At 34.5% G+C, this 22,978-nt stretch overlaps 1 protein-coding gene and 1 non-coding gene across 3 annotated transcripts; one reads left to right on the forward strand and one right to left on the reverse strand.

Annotated features, from left to right (window-relative positions):
- Positions 1 to 10,635: 10,635 nt before the first annotated feature.
- LOC143618787 (glycine-rich RNA-binding protein RZ1C-like) lies at positions 10,636 to 16,189 on the reverse strand. Of its 2 annotated transcripts, XM_077090885.1 has the most exons (4): positions 16,110 to 16,189; positions 15,857 to 15,997; positions 11,172 to 11,698; positions 10,636 to 11,098 (listed from the first exon to the last, which is right to left on the reverse strand). In XM_077090885.1, exons 2-4 carry the CDS (start codon positions 15,968 to 15,970, stop codon positions 10,831 to 10,833), a joined length of 909 nt encoding a protein of 302 aa, XP_076947000.1. In that variant the 5' UTR covers positions 15,971 to 15,997; positions 16,110 to 16,189; the 3' UTR covers positions 10,636 to 10,830. The 2 variants fall into 2 exon arrangements, with proteins under 2 accessions (XP_076947000.1, XP_076947001.1); XM_077090886.1 differs by lacking the exons at positions 15,857 to 15,997; positions 16,110 to 16,189 and adding an exon at positions 11,876 to 14,118.
- Positions 16,190 to 18,797: 2,608 nt separating this feature from the next.
- Positions 18,798 to 18,885, forward strand: TRNAY-GUA (transfer RNA tyrosine (anticodon GUA)). Its single transcript is given in 2 exon segments — positions 18,798 to 18,834; positions 18,850 to 18,885. It is a non-coding gene; the product is annotated as a tRNA-Tyr (tRNA).
- Positions 18,886 to 22,978: the final 4,093 nt, after the last annotated feature.

The raw sequence follows: 22,978 nt of genomic DNA on the forward strand, positions 1-22,978 counted from the left end.
CTGTGAGGACTAAATTGACAAAAATACAAATTTTGGACTGAAGTGGCGAAAGTAGCAAACCACAGGGACGAAAATGGCCATTAACTCTTATTATTAGGTAGTGGAAGTTTTTGATTTTTTAACATTTTGGTATCTGTACTTATATGAAATATCGGTTATTATCAGTACTGGTAATATCGACTATATTTATTGATATATCATTGATTTCCAATATAAGTGTTTTAAGTTTTAGTTTTCAACTAAACATTGTTTAATGTTAATGTTTTGAGTCTTAATTCGTTTATATTTGCTATAATTCATAGTATTTTGCAAGTTGTAAAAGGATAATTTGTTAATAGTACGAGAGTATGCTAATTGTTAGTGTTAAATTGCTATATATATATATATATATATAAATTCTACATGATATTAAAAAAACTGATATCCTACTGCGATAACCGATATTTGATATTCTTTCGCATTAACTACTTAGACTAGAGGTTGAAAAAAAAAGTTCCGGACCCGACCTGGCAGTTCCCATCTGGAACCTGAATCGACTTAACCGACTTGCAGGTATAGACCGGGTTTTGGGTTTTTCCCCTAAATCATACCCATAACCGAGCCGGATCCATCGGAACCGGTTCCACCAATACTCGATCCAAATAAAATCCCAGCAAACCCGGTCAAATACCCAACTATACTCGGATGTGATTCTTCCTTGGTTCCGGTTTATGAAAATGTCCGGTTTGTGCACCTTTAACTACTAGTGTATGATGCATTGCTTACGCGGCGAGAATGTATTTGTTACCCGGTATAACGATGGGTTAATGTAGATTAAGTAGGATTTAACCTAAACAATAGTAAAAATAAATGAGTCTAAAGTCAAAGATAGCTTCAATTATAATAACTTAAATAAATGAATAGTTGTAACAAAGGAAAAAATATTTGTTAAAAAGGAAAAAAAATGACTTTATTAAACTTTAATGGTCGTATGATAACTCTATTAAAGTTCAGGAGTAGAAATGTAAATTGTTATTAAAGTTCATGGTAGTGCAATAATTCTATTAAAGTTCGTGGTAGAAATGTAAATGTCTAAAAAACAGAATTGTTAAACTTAAGGGGCCATGTGGTGTGTGATGATCTACTAAAGTTTGCAGGTAGAAACATAAATCTTAAAAAAAACAATCATTAAAGTTTGGTGATGGCATGATAACTCTATTAAAATTAGGTGGTGGAAACGTAAATCAGTTAAATGGAATAAAAAAAAGTTGGTCCAAAACTGAAATGAAATTGTATAACTCCTTTTGAAATGTACTAGTCATGAATATAGCTAAGGTATATAAACAGATGCCAACCCATGGTCACGATGCATAACTCCTATTACTATACTTATATCATATATTATTTAATTTAGAGTTGAATTAGTGAAAATAACTAATAACTTAATTAGATGGGATTTTGTCTTTATTTGACTATTTTGTTTGATCGTCTCTTATGACAAATATCCCTAAAAAGACTTTGGTTATGGTTAGTTATGCAGTTGAGCTAATACATATATCTTTAGGACCTGATATCTAGCATTACATTGAAGTGCCCATATCCACTTGTTTGGAGTGCTAGAAGGTATTAGATATTGATGTGGCATGTCTTTCACACTCACCTTTCACAACACATCTTAGTGAAACACCGTAGCAAGTATGAGGTGTAGCAAGTATGAGGTGTAGTTTGGTATCAGAGCCTCGTGCTCGTTTTTAAAAAAGTGGGATTAGTAATTAAAAGATTAAATGTCTTTTAATATAGATCATAAAGAAACTGATTGTGAAACATCAAAAAATCAAGAAATAACCGAAGTAATAAACTTTAGAGAAAATGAAAATGGTTTTGCTTCAGACTATATGATTAATTTTAATCAACTAGAAAAAATTAACAAGCTTAAATTCAAGCTTGACACAAAAATGGTTTTTAATCAACCTAATCACTTACAGAGTTTAGTCTCAAGAGCTTTCTCTAAAAAAAATAAGATTTTCTACTACTTCAATACCGAAGAACTTTCAGTAGATATAAAAGATACTTCAGGAGAAGTATATCTACCTCTTCTAACTAAAGGAGAAATAGTAAAAAGACTTTTGACTATGAAACCTGAGTTAAGAATAACCATGAACATGATGCATATAGGAGCAGTAAAAATTCTTCTAAAGGCACAATTTAGAGATGGAATTAATTTTCCTATAAAAATGGCTCTTGTTGACAATAGAATTGTTAACAGACAAGATGCTCTTTTAGGAGCAGTACAAGGAAATTTAGCATATGGAAAATTTATGTTTACTATATATATATCCTAAATTTGCCTTACATCGAGATTCAAAAGATTTCGATAAAACATTAAGTTTCATACATCAGTGTGAAAGAACCGACCTTATGGAACCGGGTAATAAAGTATTTACGATTAATTATTTAATCTTGTATGCTTTAACAAATAGTACTCATTCAATTGAGTATAAAGAGAAAGAGAATATAACAATGAAGATATATTCTCAAAAATTGGAACTGTCGAAGGAAGTAAATTTTATGAACCTTCACAGTTACAAGAAGATTGGGCAATTAATATTGCTCGCAATAAACAACCTCTAGTGTCCCGACCTAGACACAGTTTTACTGGAAACCCTTTGAGAATAGGAGAATCCAGTTTTACTGAATCTCAATTAATAAGATCTATGTCTGAAAAAGTTGACAGATATGGTGAAATTCTTAAGGAAATAGCTGGGAAATGACTCCATCATAGCCAATCCTTAAAAATTTAGAAATAGGTATCATAAAAATTGATTGTATCTTTGACTTTAATCAAAGAAAAGAAACAATCGACAAATGGAATACCGAAATTAGTTTGATTATCCAGTCTAATCTAGAAGAATTTTCCAATGCTAAAGCCTTATTGTTATTAATAGAACATAGGTCCGCAGGAATAGTCCAAGATTTTATTAAAAGAACAACTTGGAAGGAAGAGTTACATGGGGAAGATCTTTTTGATCAAATTATTAATGCCATGTATATTATGTTCTTGGGTCTTGATAAGGATCATGATAACCAAAAATTGCTTGAAAAAGCAAGACAAACACTAACTCAATCACAACTTTGTGATATAAGTCTTTTAGATGACTTTACTTGTCTTTTTGAACAAAACTTATATAAGCTAAGAAAAGGTGAATATCATTCTTGGATAGAAGTTTACCTAATGAAAATTCCTATTATTGGCGAAAAAGCCAAAGAACGATGGAATAAGGAAAAGAACAACTTAACACTGCACTCTCTAGGATTTGCTACAAGAATTGTTAAGGAAGAAATTGTTATTTACTACAAGCAAAAACAATTAAGGAAATTTAACAAAAGTTGTTGCAATAAACTTAAAATTTGTTGCGATAAACTCATTAAAAATCTCAACTATCTTTTGATAAGGAGAAAAACAAAAAATATTTCAAAAAGAAATAAAAGGTATGATTCATCTTCAGATAATAGTACGAGATGAATAAAATAAAAACTTTTAAATGGGGGATGAAGATGAAGACCCAAACTATATACCTTTTTGCAAAAATCTTTAAAAGAAAAATGAATTAGTTTATTCAAATGTAACTAATCCAAATTCCATTTATATCAAAGGAAAAATTTTTCTAAAAGGATATAAAATAATAACTCTATACTGTTATGTAGATACAGGGGCAAGTCTCTGTATAGCAAGCAAACATGTTATACCTGAAGAGCTATGGGAAAATACTCCTAAAGACATCAGCGTAACAATTGCAAATCAATATACAATTAAAATAAATAAGGTTTGTAGAAACCTCATAGTGTATTTCTAAGGAGAACCATTCCCCATTCCTACAATTTATCAACAGGAAACAGGAATAGATTTACTCCTTAGAAATAATTTCGGTCAACTATTCGGGCCTTTCACCCAATGGTTAGATAGAATATCTTTTCACCTTAACCATGAAATGATTTTGATAAAAAAAAGATAACAAAAGCTTTTCAAATTGGAAAACCATGATTTCTAGAATCAATGAAAAAAGATTCAAAAACAAAACAAATCCCAGGTTCTAATATAAGTAAAGAAATTATAAAACCAGAGGAGACATATTTCCTCGAAAGATATTTTCTTGAAATACAAAAATACAAAAAAATAGAAGAATTACTTGAAAAAGTATGCTCAGAAAATCCTATTGATCCGGAAAAATCCAAGAAATGGATGAAAGCATCAATATAGATTATTGATCCTAAGGCTGTAATCAGGGTAAAACCTATGAAGTACAGCCCACAGGACAGAGAAGAATTTAGCAGACAGATAAGAGAGTTACTCGACTTAAAACTTATTGTCCCAAGTAAATCACCTCACATGTCTCCAGCATTTTTAGTAGAAAACGAGGTTGAAAAAAAAGAGGAAAAAAGAGAATGGTAGTCAACTATAAGGCAATTAATGCAGCTACCAAAGGCGATAGCCATAATCTGCCTTGCATGCAGGAATTAATAACACTCTTAAGGGGAAAAACTTATTTTTCTACTTTCGATTGTAAAAGCGGTTTCTGGCAGGTACTGTTAGATGAAGAGTCTTGGTTGTTGACAACATTTACATGTCCTGATGGTCATTACCAATGGAAGGTAGTCCCTTTTGGACTAAAACAAGCACCAAGCATATTTCAAAGACATATGCAAAATGCTTTAAAAGGTTTAGAAAATTATTGTACCGTCTACGTTGACGATATCATAGTTTTCTCTAACTCGGAAGATAAGCACTATTTTCATGTTTTATCAGTCCTAAAGACTATAGAAAAATATGGAATTATCTTATCAAAAAAGAAGGCTAATCTTTTCAAAACAAAAATAAATTTTTTAGGTCTTGAAATAGACCAAGGGACTCACTGTCCGCAAAAACATATTTTAGAAAATTTACACAAGTTTCCAGATGTTTTAGAAGATAAAAAACATCTTCAACGATTTTTGTGAATTTTAACTTATGCAGAAAGTTATATTCCTAAACTTGCAGAGCTTAGAAAACCACTGCAGGTAAAATTAAAAAAGGATTATATATGGGAATGGAAACAGTCCGATACAGATTATATTAAAAAGATAAAGAAAAACTTAACCAGTTTTCCAAAACTTTATATACCAAAAGAAAATGATTTTTTAATCATCGAAACAGACGCTTCTCAAGATTATTGGGGAGTGGTGTTGAAGGCTAAAACTGCCGAAAAAGAAGAAATATGTAAATACACTTCGGGACGCTTTAAACAAGCAGAACGAAATTACCATAGTAATGAAAAAGAATTACCAGCGGTAAAAAACACTATTTCAAAATTCTCCATCTATCTAAACCCGGTAAAATTCCTGGTGAGGACAGATAATAAAAACTTTACTTATTTCCTTAAAACAAAAATTTCTAGAGATAATAAGCAAGGCCGTCTAGTCAGATGGCAAATGTGGTTTTCTAGATATTCTTTCGACATTGAGCATCTCGAGGGAACCAAGAACGTGCTGGCTGACTGCCTGACACGAGACTTTCAATAATCGTGAAAACTATTCACACCTTTTTCTCCTATTTAAGGAGCTAAAAACCCCTCAAAAGAAATTCTTTTCCCTAAAAAGAAAAAACTCATGGAAGAACTAAAGGCATTACGTCTCAAAGAAAAAATTCTTCTTATAGAATTAAAGTCTATTCAAGAAAAAATAGCACTCTATGACGAAAGTCTAGAAACAACTGCTAATTCAGAGCAGGAATCCGAAAGGAGACAATCTGAATCTATTCCCTTTCAAACGGCAAAGGGTAAAGAAAAAACAAGTCTGTTTACTCATGTTGCTTTGGAAAAAAGCAAAAGAAAAGCTAATGAAGAACTAAGATCTTCATCTAGTCCAGAAGCAAACGGCTCTGGTAAAGACAAATCAAATCCGTTGATGGCTGACAGTTTGCCAAAAACTGAAGAGGTCTCACTAAGACCAAGTTACTCTCAAATCACACAGAGACCAGAAAATCCAAAAACAAGGTTCTATGTTATCTTTGACGGCGAGCATAGAGGGATATACGAAGACTGGTCAACAGTCAAAAGTTACGTGGATGGAACCAGCTATCCATTCAAAAAGTTTGGGACGTTAGCACAAGCCCAACAAGAAGCCACTCGCTATTCAGCAAATCTCGGAAAAAGAGAAATACCTTTGAAGGTAACAATTTTTCCTGAACCTTTAAAACCAGAAAAACAAGAAAAAACCATTGAGTTCAGAAAAGCTTCCCCATTTCCTTCAAAATTAAAATTTACTGAAGAGAAAGAAGAAGAAGAATCCCAAGATATGGTATCTCTTGATGAATTTTGATCATTATGGTCTAAAGCGCGGTCTTTAAGTAAAATTGACTTTGAATCCAAGCACATTTACACAGAAGATAAGGCTACTAAAAGTTTAATTGTCTTTTGTCCAGGCACAAGCCCAGAACTTATCTCCTTAGCATTCTCTGCCGGGTTAGTTAAGTATATTTACCCTTCCTCTAATTTACAAGAAATTAATTTAATGACCGAAGGAATGAAGAAAGCAATCAAAAACTTTTGCAAAAAGATTGCATCTGCAAAAGATGCTAACATTTTCATCAAGTGTACTTCTACACTCCCAGATTGGCATCAAGGAAAATCCTTCCAAAGCTACCATCATTTGGAAATCGGTCTTGCTAAAATAAGAACCGTGAATCCGTCCAAAGTCATGGAAGAAAAGTATGAAGACCCAAGCAACTGGGTTGAAATAAGAGTCAAGAGTTTTCTAAAAATTCTTGAAAACTTGCAAAAAATAAAAGCTGGAAGCTTTAATAAAGTGAACTATTACAGTCACCACTGTGTAATTACCAGCTTTAGTAGTCTTCCACTACCAAAGCACGAGAAAGAAGCTTTAGAAAAGATGGAGCAAAGAATCATCTTTAATAAAGTAGAAGCAGGGCCAGTCACAAAAGAAAGACTATGTCAGGAGCTTCAGCGCACTTATGAAAATCATAATTGTGAATACTGTTCAGACAGTACAAAAGAAGATAATAGCTCTCAACTTTACTCGGATGAAGACACCTGGGAACTGGACCCAACACATGGGTATGTCGATTAAAAACGTCACGCATGACGAAATTAGAAGGGCATTTTAGTCCATTGTATAAATCTTCTCCTCTATATAAAGGAGAACGATTCTTAGGTTTAGGCATCTCATTCTTAGTCGCACTCTTACCTATCTTTCTCTACTTGTAATCATGTGTAGTTGTAACATCCTGAATATTATAATGATAAATAAAGAAAGTTACGTTTAGTGATTTCGCGTTATTAAGTAAGTAATACCGAGTAAAGAACGGATCATGGACTTAGATTAATTAAGATGGATTAAGGGTAATGGGCCTTAGGTCCATGGGCTTTAAGGGATATAAATATCCCCTTAAACCATCCTAAAACCCTAACTATCATTTCCATCTTTCATAAATCTCTACACACTCAAAAACACACACATACACCACACCTCATACGGCCGAGAGAGAGAGAGAAGGCGGATTCGAGTCCAAAAATCAAGCCGACCATTATTAGATCTTCAATATACGAGATAACCAAGCAAACCGCGACCACACCGAACGTATAAAAGGTATGTTTTGATCCTAAAGATTTCGTTTTTATAAACGTTTAGTCTTGAAACTTAGAACGAGAGTAGATCGGGTATAAACGAAACATAAAGTTGTAAACTTGATGATAAATACGAGTGTAATGAACCCGAAAATGGAAACGGCTCGATTAATGAACCCTTAACATTAGTATTGAACGTTTTTACCATAAAGGTCCAAACTTTACGTCATTCCGGGCTAAGTTTTACCCAAACAAGGCCATGGGATTATCGCGGAGTTAGTTAACGTAATATCCAAGAAATTCTCGATGAAATAAGGGTGATTTTGGTGATTAAGATTGAACGGAGACGGCAGCTGGGCAACTTCGCCTGCAAGCCATAACTTCGCCTTCATGCAAGTTCGCATGCGAGCAAGTTCGCCTAACTGGTAACCTCGCCTAAGGCCAAGTTCGCCTAACTGATAACTTCGCCTGGTGACAAGTTCGCCTAACTGGTAACTTCGCCTGGCATATGTTCGCCTAGGGTTAACTTCGCCGAACACTAATTTCGCCTATTCTTAAGTTCGCTTAATGATAAGTTCGCTGGAGTTAGCAAATGAGAAAATAAATTAGAAACCTAATGAAAAATGTGTTAAGACAGTTAATGGAAATAAAATTTTTCCATTAACCCAGCCAGGGGCTCTGCCCCTTGGACCCTGCTAGGGGCTGCCGCCCCTAGTACCCGCTGCCAGGGGCGCTGCCCCCGGACCCCCGTTCGTCGTGGGTTATATAAAGATAGAAATACAACACGAGTAGTAGTAGTTAATTGATACATGTAAATATTATACAGTTAGCCGTGCACAGCTCAAGAAGGGAATAACGATTAACGGAGAGCGTAACAGGATTCAGGTGAGTTTCTAGCCCCATTTATGTGTTATGTTTTCGGGGCTGTGTGCATACTCAATATGTTTGTTAATACGCTTATCCTAAGAGATAAGTGTATGCCTTATGTGAATAATGTGAAATGCATGAATGATTACCTGATGGTACGTGAACGATCTTCGGATATTGCACGTACTGTCAGGTTGTAACGCTATGTATAAGGTAAGTATGATATGTATGCTTATGTGTATGAATGTGATAAAGCTAATAAAAGAAGGAAAGGATGGTTGTATGGTTGTATGGTTACGAAGAGGGTACTGGGCCCTAATAATACTCGAGGTATGATGTATGGTTGTATGGTAACGAAGAGGGAATCGAACCCTACTAATATTCGAGAAAGAGGGTACCGAGCCCTAATAATACTCGAGGAAAGAGGGTACCGAGCCCTAATAATACTCGAGGAATGAGGGTACCGAGCCCTAATAATACTCGAGGAATGTAGGGCGTAATGCTCTTTATAACGTAAGATATGAAAGCAAGTTAATACAAAAGAAAGTATGAAAGTATGAAAGTATGAATGAAAGAGTATAAGTTTGTGTGTATTGTATAATGTATGATTAACTAGAACTCACTCAGCGTAGCTGACTTTTAGTATGCACGCAGGTGAGTAGGATGAAGCAGCTCGCTTGAGGAGACACGTGGCACTGAATAAGAGGCTGGCATCGGAAGACTCAAGACGTTTAAGTTTAATGTTTCGGTTATTTTGAAAGACAAGATGATGTTTTAAGACAAGAGGTGTTTTGTTATGAAATGTTTTATGAAAGCTTTTATATTCCGCGAATGTTTTAATGAACTCTGATATTAGAACTGCGTTTATGAGTAAATCCAAAACCAAAGTAGGGCTACCGGTAACGGGGCCTTACAGTAGTAGTGAGTAATCTCCTTGCTAAAGGAGAGTATTATGTAAGTACCAAAAAGTTCTTCCCTCGGGAAGAACAGTTGTGAAATAAATATATATCAGTTCTTATTATCCATCAAGTTCATCTTTAAGAATTTTGCAAAACCTGGAGCCCTGGAGCCATAAGAGTACCGTTGAGGCAGGAGGCCGTAGGGAACAATTTGGTTGGGTTGGTCACTTGAAAAATTCAACTTAAAAGATTCACTTGGCTGGATGAGAAGAAGAGGTATGGTTTATTTTATGACTGTTAATTTACTTCAAAAGTATTTATTATAATCTCTCCTTAAGCATTTTTACAAAAATTTGATTTCTCAAAATAAAACTCGATTAATCTTTATCGAAACTAAATGAATTCTCATTGGGAACTTAATAAACCTAAGAAAATAAATAAAGACTTCATGTCTTTCATGAATCTAAAGACATATACACATGTCTTACAAAAAATTAATAAACAAAGAATTGTTGTCAAATAACTTTCATGCAATTGATGACTTTCACAACCATGTCTCTTACAAAGACAAAATCAATGAACGAAGAGTTGTCAAATAACTTTCATACATTTGAGGACTTTTCTATGTCTTTCACAAATAAAGAATTCCATAAACGAGACAATTCTACATTTGTTTGTTACATATCTTTCATACACAAGTTGAATATAAAACCAATTTTCAAAAATTGGTTTACAGACATTTATAAATTGCTTAACGGCATAACAGACATTTATAAATTGCTTAACAGCATAAAAGATTTCCGCATTCTAGTATCAGAGCCATTTAACAACACATCTTAGTGAAACACCGTAGCAAGTATGAGGTGTAGTCGTGGTAGGTCTCAACCGTTGCACAGATAGGTACCTTATTAACTCTCATGCATTGTTTACTCCATAATTTATTTGTATAGTCATTTGAATCCGGACATTCTAGGTTGCCAAGTGGTTCAAGATCCGCATAACAAAGATCTAGATGCTTTGGGTGGTTCGTATGCATGAAGTTCGAACATGATCTAGAGTTCGGTAAGTTGTTGCTATTGAATTCTTGAATATGCTTATGTACTGAGCATATGTTATGGTTGAAACATAATTACATCACAACATAAGAAACTACAACATTTTTTTCTTCCTTAGAAGTAACTTTCATGTCAACAGTTTTATGTATCGAGTCTAACATGCAATACTGAATGATGTCGTTTAGAAGACGATCTTAATCGTATAATTTTCAACAATGCAGAGAGAATAAGGACTGAATAGCGAATACTCATAAAAACACACCGCCTAGGCGCCTACCAATCAAAGATTCGGAACAAAACAAATAACCGAGTTCAAGTCAGGATCATTCACGAGGATGATCCAAATCCTAAGAGCAAGCAAATCTAGAAAACACATTAATAGTTGATGGATAACAATAACAAGATTGTCCTTCAATAATCAAAGGACGACGGGCGGCCTCCTCCCCTTCTAGGTCGGTCATATGGAACAGCTCTGTCTCTGTAGTTTCTTCCTTCATAACGGACCGGCCCTCCACCGCCGCCACCACCATACCTATCACTGCTCCTCCTTGGTCCAACATCCCCATCATAATCTCTTTCCCTGCCATACACGCTCTGCGGAGGTGGTGGGGGTGCTGCATAACGTTCTGGGGCTCCATACCTATCCCCTGCAAAACGATCTCCGCCACTGGGTGCATACCTGAACAATTTATTTGAAGGGTAAAACAGTCAACTCCAAAACAAATAAAGTGTCAAATATAGTTTTAACTTACCTGTCATTAGCATAGCGACTGTTGCGGTTTTCATACTTGCTCTCTCTGTTGTCATAGCGGTCTCTATCACCAAAACGGTCTCTTTCACCAAAACGCCCTGCATCATATCTATCATCCACATAACGCTCACGGTCTGCATAGTGATCTCCACGGCCACGACCGCCACTAAACCTAGGACGAGAGGAGTACTGACCGCCGCCTCTGCCACCACCACCGCCGCCGGCTGATGGGCAGTCACGAGCCCAGTGTCCTGGTCGGCCACACTTAAAGCAGTCATCCTGCCCTAAAGATCTATCACCTCCACCATAACCGCCGCCACCACCTCTACCTCTAGACGGATAACTACCACCATAACCATGGTCTTGATCATCACCAGCCATTCTAGGCTGAGCCCTGTTAACTGAGATCACTCTATCCCCAAGATCACTGCCGTGCATTTCTCTGATTGCATCTTCCATACCTCGCCTGTCTGAAAATGTCAAAAATCCAAATCCACGTGGACGCCCGGTGTCTCTTTCAACCATTATCTACATCAAAAATACGCTTCGTATCATTCAACCAAAGAAGTAACACAACCACCCTTACACCAGTTTGCAAAAGTTTGAACTATAAGATGGTTTATATTACACTAACACAATAAGAAGAAGCTTATATTGTTTCAGTGTTCTGAAAAATACACATTTTATTTATATCACGGTTATTACCTCTAGATCAATTTGGCCAAGAAAGAACTTAACTCGTCAGCTTTTATAAAATATCAGAGCACTCTGTACCAATCACTTTTATCAATTTCTTGCAATTCTGGTCGGTTTTACTTAAAAAATCTATAATCTTAAAGAAGCTTGCCAGAGAAACATAGAGCACTTAGGATTAATTAACCACAAAAGTTCAGTCAACCATACAGTTCCAAGGCTTTGCTTCTGTTCTACCTTATTTTTTGTTAGGTTTTATGATAGAAGAGAGAGATGCTCTAGACAAACATCCACACAGAACTGTTTATTCTACTAAAATATCTTTTTACTGAACTTCCCGATCTCTATATCAATCTTTTATTTTCACTCTAATCAATGCAAGGTATCTGGTAGTATCTGATCTTTTGGAAAAACATACAGCACTTGAGATGCTTGAGCACATGTATTTAAGAATTATGGCTTCCCAAGGAAGAGAAACAGTTCATCTCATTAGAGAAAGAATAAGGCACTGGTAAGAGAAGCTCTTACATGCTGATTTAGCCCTTAAAACATATATCAGATGCAAATTGTGACAACAAGCAGTGATATATCTCCAGCCTCTCAACACGTTTACGTTATTGAAAGCTATAAACCAAGTAGATTCTGAAAAATCAAGCACTGAGATTCCCATTTCTGATTTCACAACCGCCATGTAACCACTGCTCTCAAAAGGTGTGGACTTCCATGTAACATCAGTTACCTCGGAGAACAAAATCTTGAAAAGATGGCGCCGGGTACCGTATAAGTGCATAGATAGCAAATCATCAAGGGCAACATGCTTACTAAACTATAACTAACCATCAAATGACACTCATGGACTGATTATAGAAACACTTAAGAGAATTCTACTTGATTGAAGCACTAATATAAATGAAACTCCAGCTAAGCAGAAAATCAAACACCAACTTTAACTTCACAATATAAGCAGCTAGCGGGCCTTCTTACACAAAAGACTGTTATGAATCCTAAACTTAAACGTATACTATAACGCCCAGCAATCCTGTTGTAATGCCCCTATCTCATAATCATCAGCAGCTGAAAATTTGCTCAAAACAGTAGCAAAACACATCCATCACTCTTCCTGTCAAGACAAAACACAGGCCTCTTAATCCTAAAGAGCTCTGGTTAACCAAAGTAATGAAGATTAACAGCTCAATATGGTGGATAACGCCAGATGCAGCTAAAGATTTGTACTCATCAAGCCATCGTCTAGAAAGGACCACAATGAAGCTTTCAGGAACCACTGCCCAAAGTTGAATTCTCACTACTGCTCAACACAGATGAACATCACCTCCAGCTCAACTCAGACAAGCATCACTTCCAGCTGAAGCCCATCGTAACACTGTTGTCAGGTGCAGCAAAAGATTTGTACTTATCAAGCCATTGTCTAGACATGACCACAATGAACTTTTCAAGAACCACCACCCAAAGTCGAAATCTCACTACTGCTCAACTCAGACGAACATCACTTCCAGCTCAACTCACACAGACATCACTTCCAGCTGAAGCCCATCGTAACATTGCTGTCAGTCATCTGCTGCTTCACAGAACCTCAAGACTAACTGCTGGCTTACGTAGACCTTAAAGCACATACAGTTTCTACATCTGAACAACCAAACACCATTGATGTGAGAACTGACTTCTGCTTAAACCGTTAACTAGTGACTGAACTGAAAAGCCATAATAATATGACACTAAAAGAACAGGATACTATATACTAGTCCGTGGGTCAATCATGAAATTTCATGGATAAAAAGTGTTTTTTTCTTTGCCTCGCAAAACTAAGACTGTTTAGTTACAAATGAAAACAACTGCAGTCAGGATTCAGGAATAATGATCTCCATCTATGGATCTCAACCACCCTTTCTCAATTCTCAAAACAGGCCACATGCTTACTTAACAGATTTCTGATACAAGCTTTGAGTTTCGCAACATGTTGCTTTATATATATGCTTTAATTCAACAAACAGTGAGCTTCAACAATACAGCCCAACAGAACCAAAAACTCCTTGTAAACTAACCGATTTTAAAAAGATCAGAACCAGCATTCCAGCAAAAAAGAAAACAAACAAACAGAGAATCAATAACAAAAGGGATGAAGAAAAATCAAAACTTCCAATAATAAAACTTAAAATGACAGTTTAATGATAATATGAAATGCCAAGCAAGCTTCCTCAATACTGAGAAAGTGTACAAGATAGTCTCAAACAAGTTAATCTAGCAGCTAAACTTTTATATAGTCTCTTTGAAAACTGCAATTGTAACTATGTGAATGTGAAAATTCAGAACATGCAACAATGCCTCCAACTACTATCACATATAAAAATATTCAGCCCAGACAGTAGAGTTAAGAATTCATCATATCCTGTAGCACTCAAATTTATGCCTATTAAAGCACTGAACGTTCAGTGACTGTTCATGAATTGGTCGACGGGAAGTCCGGGTATGTTCTTTTATTTAATAAACGAAACGAATGGACATCAAACACATTTTTTTTTCATTCAACTAAACAAACAAACACAGACATATAATTTGTTCATTTATTTACGTTCATAAATGTTCGTTTATATCCGATTGTTTATACTCGATAAACACATCTAACTATGTAACTTTATAGTTTTACAAATAATTAAACATGTTAGTAAGCAGTAACCCACCAGTCCAGCACCAACCCTAGCCACATCTTCATTCTTTGGAACTAGCTCTAGGCCTCTCGTCTCTCCGCCTCTCTCATTCCATCCAAGATAAGTAAACATGATGTTCGCTTATAATTGTTTGTTTGTGTTTGTTCATTTACGCTCATAAACCGTTCGTTTAAGATGTTAACGAACAAACATAATCATTTTCTTAAAGAGCGAACATGAACAAAAAAATTCGTTCGTCTAATTGTTCGTGTTCGTATTCATTTCGGTTTGTTTACAGCCCTAAAACTGAAGTCGAAATAAACAAAATTTAACCATATAAAAAATGAAACAGTTTCAATTTGTAGATACTGAGATACATGTTTAATGTTTCTAACTATCAGCACAAGAATACAAACCCTAAGCTTAATTAAATAAGAAAAATGACAAAATCACCCAATAACACAAATACAATACATGTATTATTCCACATACTACCTCATCAATTAAACATGATGTTAGCTTATACTTGTTTATTATTTATTATCTGTGTGTTTGTTCATTTATGTTCATAAACTGTTCGTTTAAGAAGTTAATGTACAAACACAAATGAACACGAACATTTTCTTAAAAAACCAACACGAACAACAAAATCCGCTAATTGTTCGTTCGTATTCATTTCGGTTTGTTTACAGCCCTAAAACTGAAGTCGAAATAAACAAAATTTAACCATATAAAAAATGAAACAGTTTCAATTTGTAGATACTGAGATACATGTTTAATGTTTCTAACTATCAGCACAAGAATACAAACCCTAAGCTTAATTAAATAAGAAAAATGACAAAATCACCCAATAACACAAATACAATACATGTATTATTCCACATACTACCTCATCAATTAAACATGATGTTAGCTTATACTTGTTTATTATTTATTATCTGTGTGTTTGTTCATTTATGTTCATAAACTGTTCGTTTAAGAAGTTAATGTACAAACACAAATGAACACGGACATTTTCTTAAAAAACCAACACGAACAACAAAATCCGCTCATTTAATTGTTCGTGTTCGGTTTGTATACAGACCTACTCAAGTTCGCTAAAGCCGTAAATAAACAAAACTTAACCAATTAAAAAATGAAACAGTTTCAATTTGCAGATACTGAAATACATGCTTAATGTTTCTGACTTATCAGCACAAGAATACAATAGATGCATTATTCCACTAGCAATTAATCATAACACATATGTAAACATATCAATTATTATCCAGCACATCACATAATAATAATAATAATAATAATAATAATAATAATAATAATAATAATAAACCTGAGAGTCAATAATTTTGCCGAACCGGCCAAAGGCGTCTTCAAGCTGACGCTCAGTAACGTCCCACGATAACCCTCCGACGAATATACGGTAATCGGAATCTTTTCCAGCCATCGATTTCAACAAGCAATCAAAATTAACCTACAAATTAACAACAAAAAAATGAAACGAAACAATTCAATTAATTAACAACACAATTAACAAATTCAACTGACTACAAGCGATTATACGTGTGAATTATACTCAAATTTACCTTTAATTGGAGTTTTTGTTTGACGAATTGACGGATCGTTATGAGGTTTTAAAAGTGGAAACCCTAGCAGAGGGGTTTGAATATGAAGGTTCAAGATGTTTTGTATTGACAGTTTGTACCCTTTACTTTAACACTCTTGACAAAAAGTCCTCAATATTTAATCGTTTTCTTTTTCTAAGTACGACTACTCAAGGTAACCCAATGGTAAAAAACGATCTACAAGCGGATAATACGGCCGAGATCGCAAACAGTGTTATGTAGCCTAAGCCCACCATCTCTTGTTTGAGTGTGTGTGTGGGGGGGGGGGGGGGGGGGGCACTCAAAGACTTACTACTATAAGCCCCGGTTATAATTGGATTCAAACTTAAAACCTTGTTGTCTCCAATCCAAATCTTCACTTTCCCATTTCTGTTGAACTAATCTCTTTCTATTTACTACTACACTAGTATTGTATTTATTCCCTATTATATATAACAAATAGAAAGTTTGGTGCCGCAACTGCCTTATTGGGCCACTAGGCGGCACCGTACCGGTACGAAATGTTTTTTGTTTTTTAGTTCAGTCGTCGTAACGAAAACCGAGCGAACGCCAATTTTTTGTGTTTTCTTTTGTTTTAGTTTCAAGATCGACAACGATCGGCTTTTACCAATGCTCGAGTTTTACCGACTGACGTCACCCTATTGGTCCACCTCAACTTTTATACTATTTTGTTTATATTGGGTTTTAATTCCGGTACAATAACACACGTCACCGAAACCGACTGAATTCGTGTTGACTTACCGGCTCATTACTTAGGGCTGACAACACTTGACTTTTACCATTGTCTGAGTTTTACTAACTTGCTCGGCAATACGCCGGGTAAAAAACTAGTTTTACTACAATTGTGATTCCTAGGAAAAAAAATCTTCATCAAGTGTGTTGTATAATGAGACACGTGGAGTGACATGGAGGGTCTAATAAACCCCACACACCATTTTGTATTAGGTTAGTCACATCGTTTATGAAAAATATATTTTAAAATAAGAATGCAAGTGAGATTTGAGTGTGGAACCCACCAACACTCGAGAGTTAAAAACATGTTGGCGGACAGACGGTTCAATAAAAAAGGCTTAAAGGCAATGGCTGCCGGGAAAGAAATATCCTTGGTGTTTGTGGCACCACCTACCTTCATCGTTGAACTCACCATTGTGTGTATTGTGTGGGGGCCGTGTAAGCCTCATACAAGGCTCGGTCTCAACTATGGCATGTTTTTTTTAAGTTATATATTATATATCCGTTATAGTGAATTGAGCCAAAAATGGTTGATAAAAACACCAACAAGGTCCTAAAAATGTGAACATGTTCATTAAACGTTCATTCTAATAATATGTTATTGGGTTTGAATCTTGTAGTGAAATAAATCAGCAATGAACAATTAGTTTTGAATAAAAATAATTATATAAAGGCTAATTATTAGTATTAGTTTTGAATAAAAATAATTATATAAATCAGCAATAAATCAGCATCGTTCATTCTAATAATGATGATTTAAAATCACTATGGAGAAACCACACCTTCATACACTTAAAAAATTATGTTTCTTAATGTATGGATTTTGGTTAATAGTGTGTGTCAAACAGGTGTACACAAAAAGAAAAGACATTAATCTATGCATTTAATAAAATAGATTAAACATAACAATTTTGTATATTAATCATATATAATACATAATTTAATTTTGAAATTCAAGAAAGAGCATACATTTTTTAGCAACACAATATAACCTTGATATAATGTAGCCGGTACTTGAAGAACATGTATTTCTTGTCCCGACTCATTATAAAGTCCGCCCATGCTCCTCAATTATCCATCTTAAGAAACATATGAACAAACTAGAATCAACGTGCACACTGGTATCTTTGAGTCATTACAAACAATTGTTTCCAATATTTGATGAAAGCATACATAAGTATACATGTTTTTGGTGTTGTTTCCTTGACAAATCGGATTTTAAATACTATTTGGCACTTTTATATTAACTTCGTTTTTAAATTATTCACATCAAGCTAGCTCTCCACCAAAGCTATTGGTATCTCGCTCATCAATCTATCATCACCCACGACCAATATATTGACCAAACGCTTCACAAACAGGTTCTCATTGATGATGACGGTATATATACCAACGGATTCTTCCATCATCGGTGAAGCCTGACGAAACTTTAATTAAAGATCTTAGAGATTACAACATTAATTTCTAATACGTCAAACAAACATGGTTTAACTTACCGTGCCTCTCAATATCATCCATACATGTTTATGAATAGTTGAACTTAACAATGCATTCACTGCTTAAAAACCATATAACGACTTTCCAAATGTACTATCGTTGACGATAATGATATCTTTTCGATTAATTTCTTGAATAATAAAAAATCCTCTTCAAGTTTCTTTTATCAAAGTATACGTAACAAGAGTTAATACTGTTATTTTAAATGAGTTTATCCACATCATGTTAGATTTCAAGTATAACAAGAGTTAATGGTTTAATCTTTAAAGCCTGAAGGTTTTTTAACCCTTAAGCTGTTTTGGTAATGTGATATTGTGATATTCTAAAAGTGTTTTAAATCATAAAAAAATAATTATTAAAAGTAACTTAAAGATGAATATTATATATTTTATAAAATAAATATGAAGCACATATCATCATCCGACCTTAACTCAGTTGGTAGAGCGGAGGACTGTAGTGTGATAACATAGCCATCCTTAGGTCGCTGGTTCGAGTCCGGCATGTCGGATTACTTTTTCCGTTTTTTGATAAAATCTCAACAAAAAATTTGTGGACAGAAAGAATTGTGAAGGCATTCTGGATTGCAACATAATAGAGAGCGAGTACCGAAATCACCGCATAATGCGGATGATCTTTGGATATGTATAACACTATAACCCGAGTACAGCAATGTAGCTTGTTTTATGACCCGACCCATTCATATTATTACAATTTCCATATCCAAAAGTTGAATGTGCCATCTTAATTTTGAGTTCCAATAATGTGGATTTCCACCCGCCCCATAAATGCGCTATTGCTCCCTTTACCATTGTTCTCTGTTTGTAGATATTCTTGTTCTCAAGGATCATTGAAATATTGTAACTTTTAACTTGAAATATAATTACCTTCAAGTGTTTTCTATGTTACTAATAATGATGCAATACCTCAGTATTTAAGGACTACCTCTACCATTCCAGGTACTTCATTTGGTTTCCGTCATGAACTAGCCGTGCTAGTTGCTACAACAATATTATTGTTTGGACTTTCTCTTCGTTTTTTTGGCTTCTCGTACTTGCAACAACATCCACGTTAATTCGTTATTTGAAATTTTGGAAATGGAAAAGAATATAAAACTACAACACATAAACATAATATTAAGAAACACATGTAAACGAAAACATAATAACCGAAACAATGAATAAAGAATTTGGCGCGCCCCAGATACAATGGAAGCCTTAAATAGATACTGAAAGGACATTTTTTTTTACTTTGGATTTATATAAGATAATCTATGCGTTAGTACGAATAAACTGTTTGTTCTCAATGTTGTTGACCATTTTATCTACAAATCAGACTTCTCGTAATTGAGCAATGGCAACCGGAAGGCATGTGCGGATCACTATACAAAGATTGTGCAATGCAATTGTGTGTCACATTTTGGTTGATAATTGTTTTGAACTTATAATAGAAATTGTGAACACATTTGTGGATATTAACAAAAAAAGGTCAGACTACCATCAACCAAACTGTGACACACAATTATATTGTGCAATCCCTACCTATAGTGATACCCGTCATTTTTATTTTTAATCCTATACGCTTGAAAATCCTTCTAAATAATGACTAAGTAAGCAAATTATTAATTGTTGAACTATGTATTTATTCATACTAGATAAAACTTCAAAAAAGACTTGGATTTGGATTTCATTGTAGAGTAATGTTTTCTCAAAGGTTATTGGTCATTTTTATGCGATATTTTGTTATGTTAATATTTGTTGGAAGTTATCTTTTCTCAAAGAATATTGGTCATTTTTTTTGCGATATTTGCCGGTGATCTTACAACGACAACAACGTAATGGCAAATCATTATAAAGGGACGCCGTGGAATACTGGAATGCAATTTTGAGATTTATCGGGCAAGTAGTTCAATGTTAGTGCTAAGTGAGTTAGCTCAAAATGATATACCCAAAGAACTAGTTTTCACTAATTTAATGAGGCTTAACGGACACAATATGAGAACTTTTAGTGTAGGATCACCTCCTTACGATGTTTTGGGTGTAAGCTCATCTTCAACAAACATAACATCTTTAGATGAAATAAAAATGATAGTTCAATCATAAAGAGAGAGACGATTACATGCTAGAGTAAAAGAGCCACCACTTGCTCTCTACTCTTACTCTAGCCTGTAATCATATATCTACCTATGATTGAACCGTTATTTTTATCTCATCTAAGGGTGTTATACACTTGTTAAAGACGAGACGACACCAAAAATGTTATAAGGAGGCGGTCACATGCTAACAATGCTCGTATTTGTCCACCATTAGTGATAACTTCTTGTTTGAACTAGTTACTTTTCGATAATTCACTTTGCTATAAATTACATAAATTAGCTTTTTTCAAGTTATTCACCTCTTATTTAATCGGGGAAAGATAAAATAATTCACTAGATTTATCAAGGAAATATCAAACAACTATAGTAGAGGTACGGTTGCCATCAACTACTAAATTATCAAAACATATCAAACCAATAACGTGACAAATTGGATGAGATAGAATGATAGCCTGTTGTTTGGCAACCACCAAACGATGGTGGTTGTCGATTTCCAAGAAATGACTAGGTCAATGGTGTTAAACTTTAGAGTATTTTTTTTATCGGTTAATCAATTTCTAAATGCATTATAAGAAAAGGGTGTGGCGGTACCTTACGTTGGCTATTTCAGTATAATTGGGATTAACTTGGGATTAACTATTTCAGTTGTACATTTAAATTATTATCAAATTTGGTATGTATTTATTATGTCAAAATCGGAAGCGTATTTTGATTATTTTGAATTTTCAAATATATGATAATTGCTTTTACAATTATGATTTATGGACCATAACCCTAATAACTAATCTTGATCATACAATTGTTCATACCGGTTCACAAAACTCTCTCAAAAATTCATACTTGTTTCTGCTCATTCAACTGAGTTTTATCTGATCGAAGCATTTGGGAACCACAATAGTTTTTTTTTTATCTAAAAGTGCGATTTCAAGACTCTCAGATTTTCCAAAGATAACCCGTTTTTGGGTGCAATTTCCCAACACCTTATGCTTACAAGCAACATAAATGTATCAACTAGAGGTTCATACTATCAAATGCGTAACTCATGAGCGGCAAGAGACGTATATATGGGTGAATGTTTGCAAATACATGACATAAGCAGCAATTTACTAAATATGTACAACAACTAAAGGTTCATAGTATCGAATGCGTAACTCGTAAGTAGTTAGAAAAGTAAGGAATGATAATATGATATGAAAAACTTGATTAATACCGTATCATAGAGTTAAAGAGTCTAATGACATAAGATGCACAAAATACAAACGGCTCATATGGAGTAAGAGAGTTGATAGTATCGATATTATATAAAAGTAGAAGAAATCAGAATATGTACCTTGATGTTATGCCAAAGGCTTCCAGATTTTTTTTTTCAGTTGCTCAGCGGGCTTAGCGTGACGGGCTTTAGGCCGTGATGGGTTGCAAGTACACGTGGCGGCTATGGTTCTCCGTGGCTATCGACAGAATGAGGAGAGATCTTGGAGAGGCAGTGTGGTTATATAGTCAGCTTAAGATGTAGATGTAGGAAACTGAGGCCAAAGAAATTTATTTCTCTTAAATTCTACAGTTTTAAGTTCCATTTCATTAATTATATTAATTATGTTGTATTAGAAATTAAGTTACAATCACTAACCTAATTATATTTAGAACCTAATTACGTTACAATCACAAGGAAACTACTTCAAGAAAAAAGAAAAAACAGCTATTATATGATCCATAACAAAAAATAGTGATACGATGAGCACAAACAAGTTACAACTTGGGAACATGTATTTCGAAATGGTTTTATGCTTTCAAAGTATAAATTGTCTGCCATTGATACATATCATTATATATTAGGAAATTGAGGCAGTGGTAACACTCCTTGAAGTATTAATAAGCGATGCATGTCATTCATCTTGTTAATCATCTCTCTATGAGTTTTTTCATATTGAGAAACCTTCTCTTCTACTAGCTTGGCTACCCTAGTCTCCAATTGTGCCTCTACTTGAGAATTAACCAGTAGTTTTATTTCATTTGAGGAAGTTATATTTACAGAAGAAGAGCTTGCACCAAAATCATCCAAAGGCGATGGTGCTACACCGAAAATTCTCACACGTTCTTGCTCATGCGTTCTCATTAGACCATTGAAACCTTGTTCATTGGATAAATCTCTAATTTGCCTAGGTTGAGGTACCTCATTCAACCTCTCACTCGTCAAGTCCTGAGAAAAAAAGGTTCACATTCATAACAACGAGCTTTTGAGCATAAAGTATCTTCATTTTTATCTTTAAATCTTTGATTTTACACACATGTGTGTATATATTATCCAAAATAGTCAATCTTGAAAATATAATTTAATGAAAAAGGAAATTGATTTATCTATGTTTAATTAGCCTATGCCTTCTCTCGGTTGTAATTAGCATGTGAAGCCCTTTTAGTTTCCCAATATTCACTCCAAGAAGGCAGTGGCGACTTATTATCACCGTGAGATAATTGTCTTTTAGGTGTCGCCACACCAATATCCTGAAATTAA

This window comes from Bidens hawaiensis, unplaced genomic scaffold (assembly GCF_021521415.1).
Source record: "Bidens hawaiensis isolate Kalapana, Puna unplaced genomic scaffold, B.hawaiensis_p1.1 tig00002338_1, whole genome shotgun sequence".
NCBI lineage: Eukaryota > Viridiplantae > Streptophyta > Magnoliopsida > Asterales > Asteraceae > Bidens > Bidens hawaiensis.

What these genes read in the sequence shown, in the direction of transcription:
- LOC143618787 (XM_077090885.1), bottom strand. Translation starts at nt 15,970, where the DNA reads ATGGCTGGAAAAGATTCCGATTACCGTATATTCGTCGGAGGGTTATCG. An exon ending in GCAAAATTATTGACTCTCAG is followed by an intron (nt 11,699 to 15,856) that starts GTTTATTATTAT and finishes TTTTTGATGTAG; the next exon opens with ATAATGGTTGAAAGAGACAC. An exon ending in AGTCGCTATGCTAATGACAG is followed by an intron (nt 11,099 to 11,171) that starts GTAAGTTAAAAC and finishes TAAATTGTTCAG; the next exon opens with GTATGCACCCAGTGGCGGAG.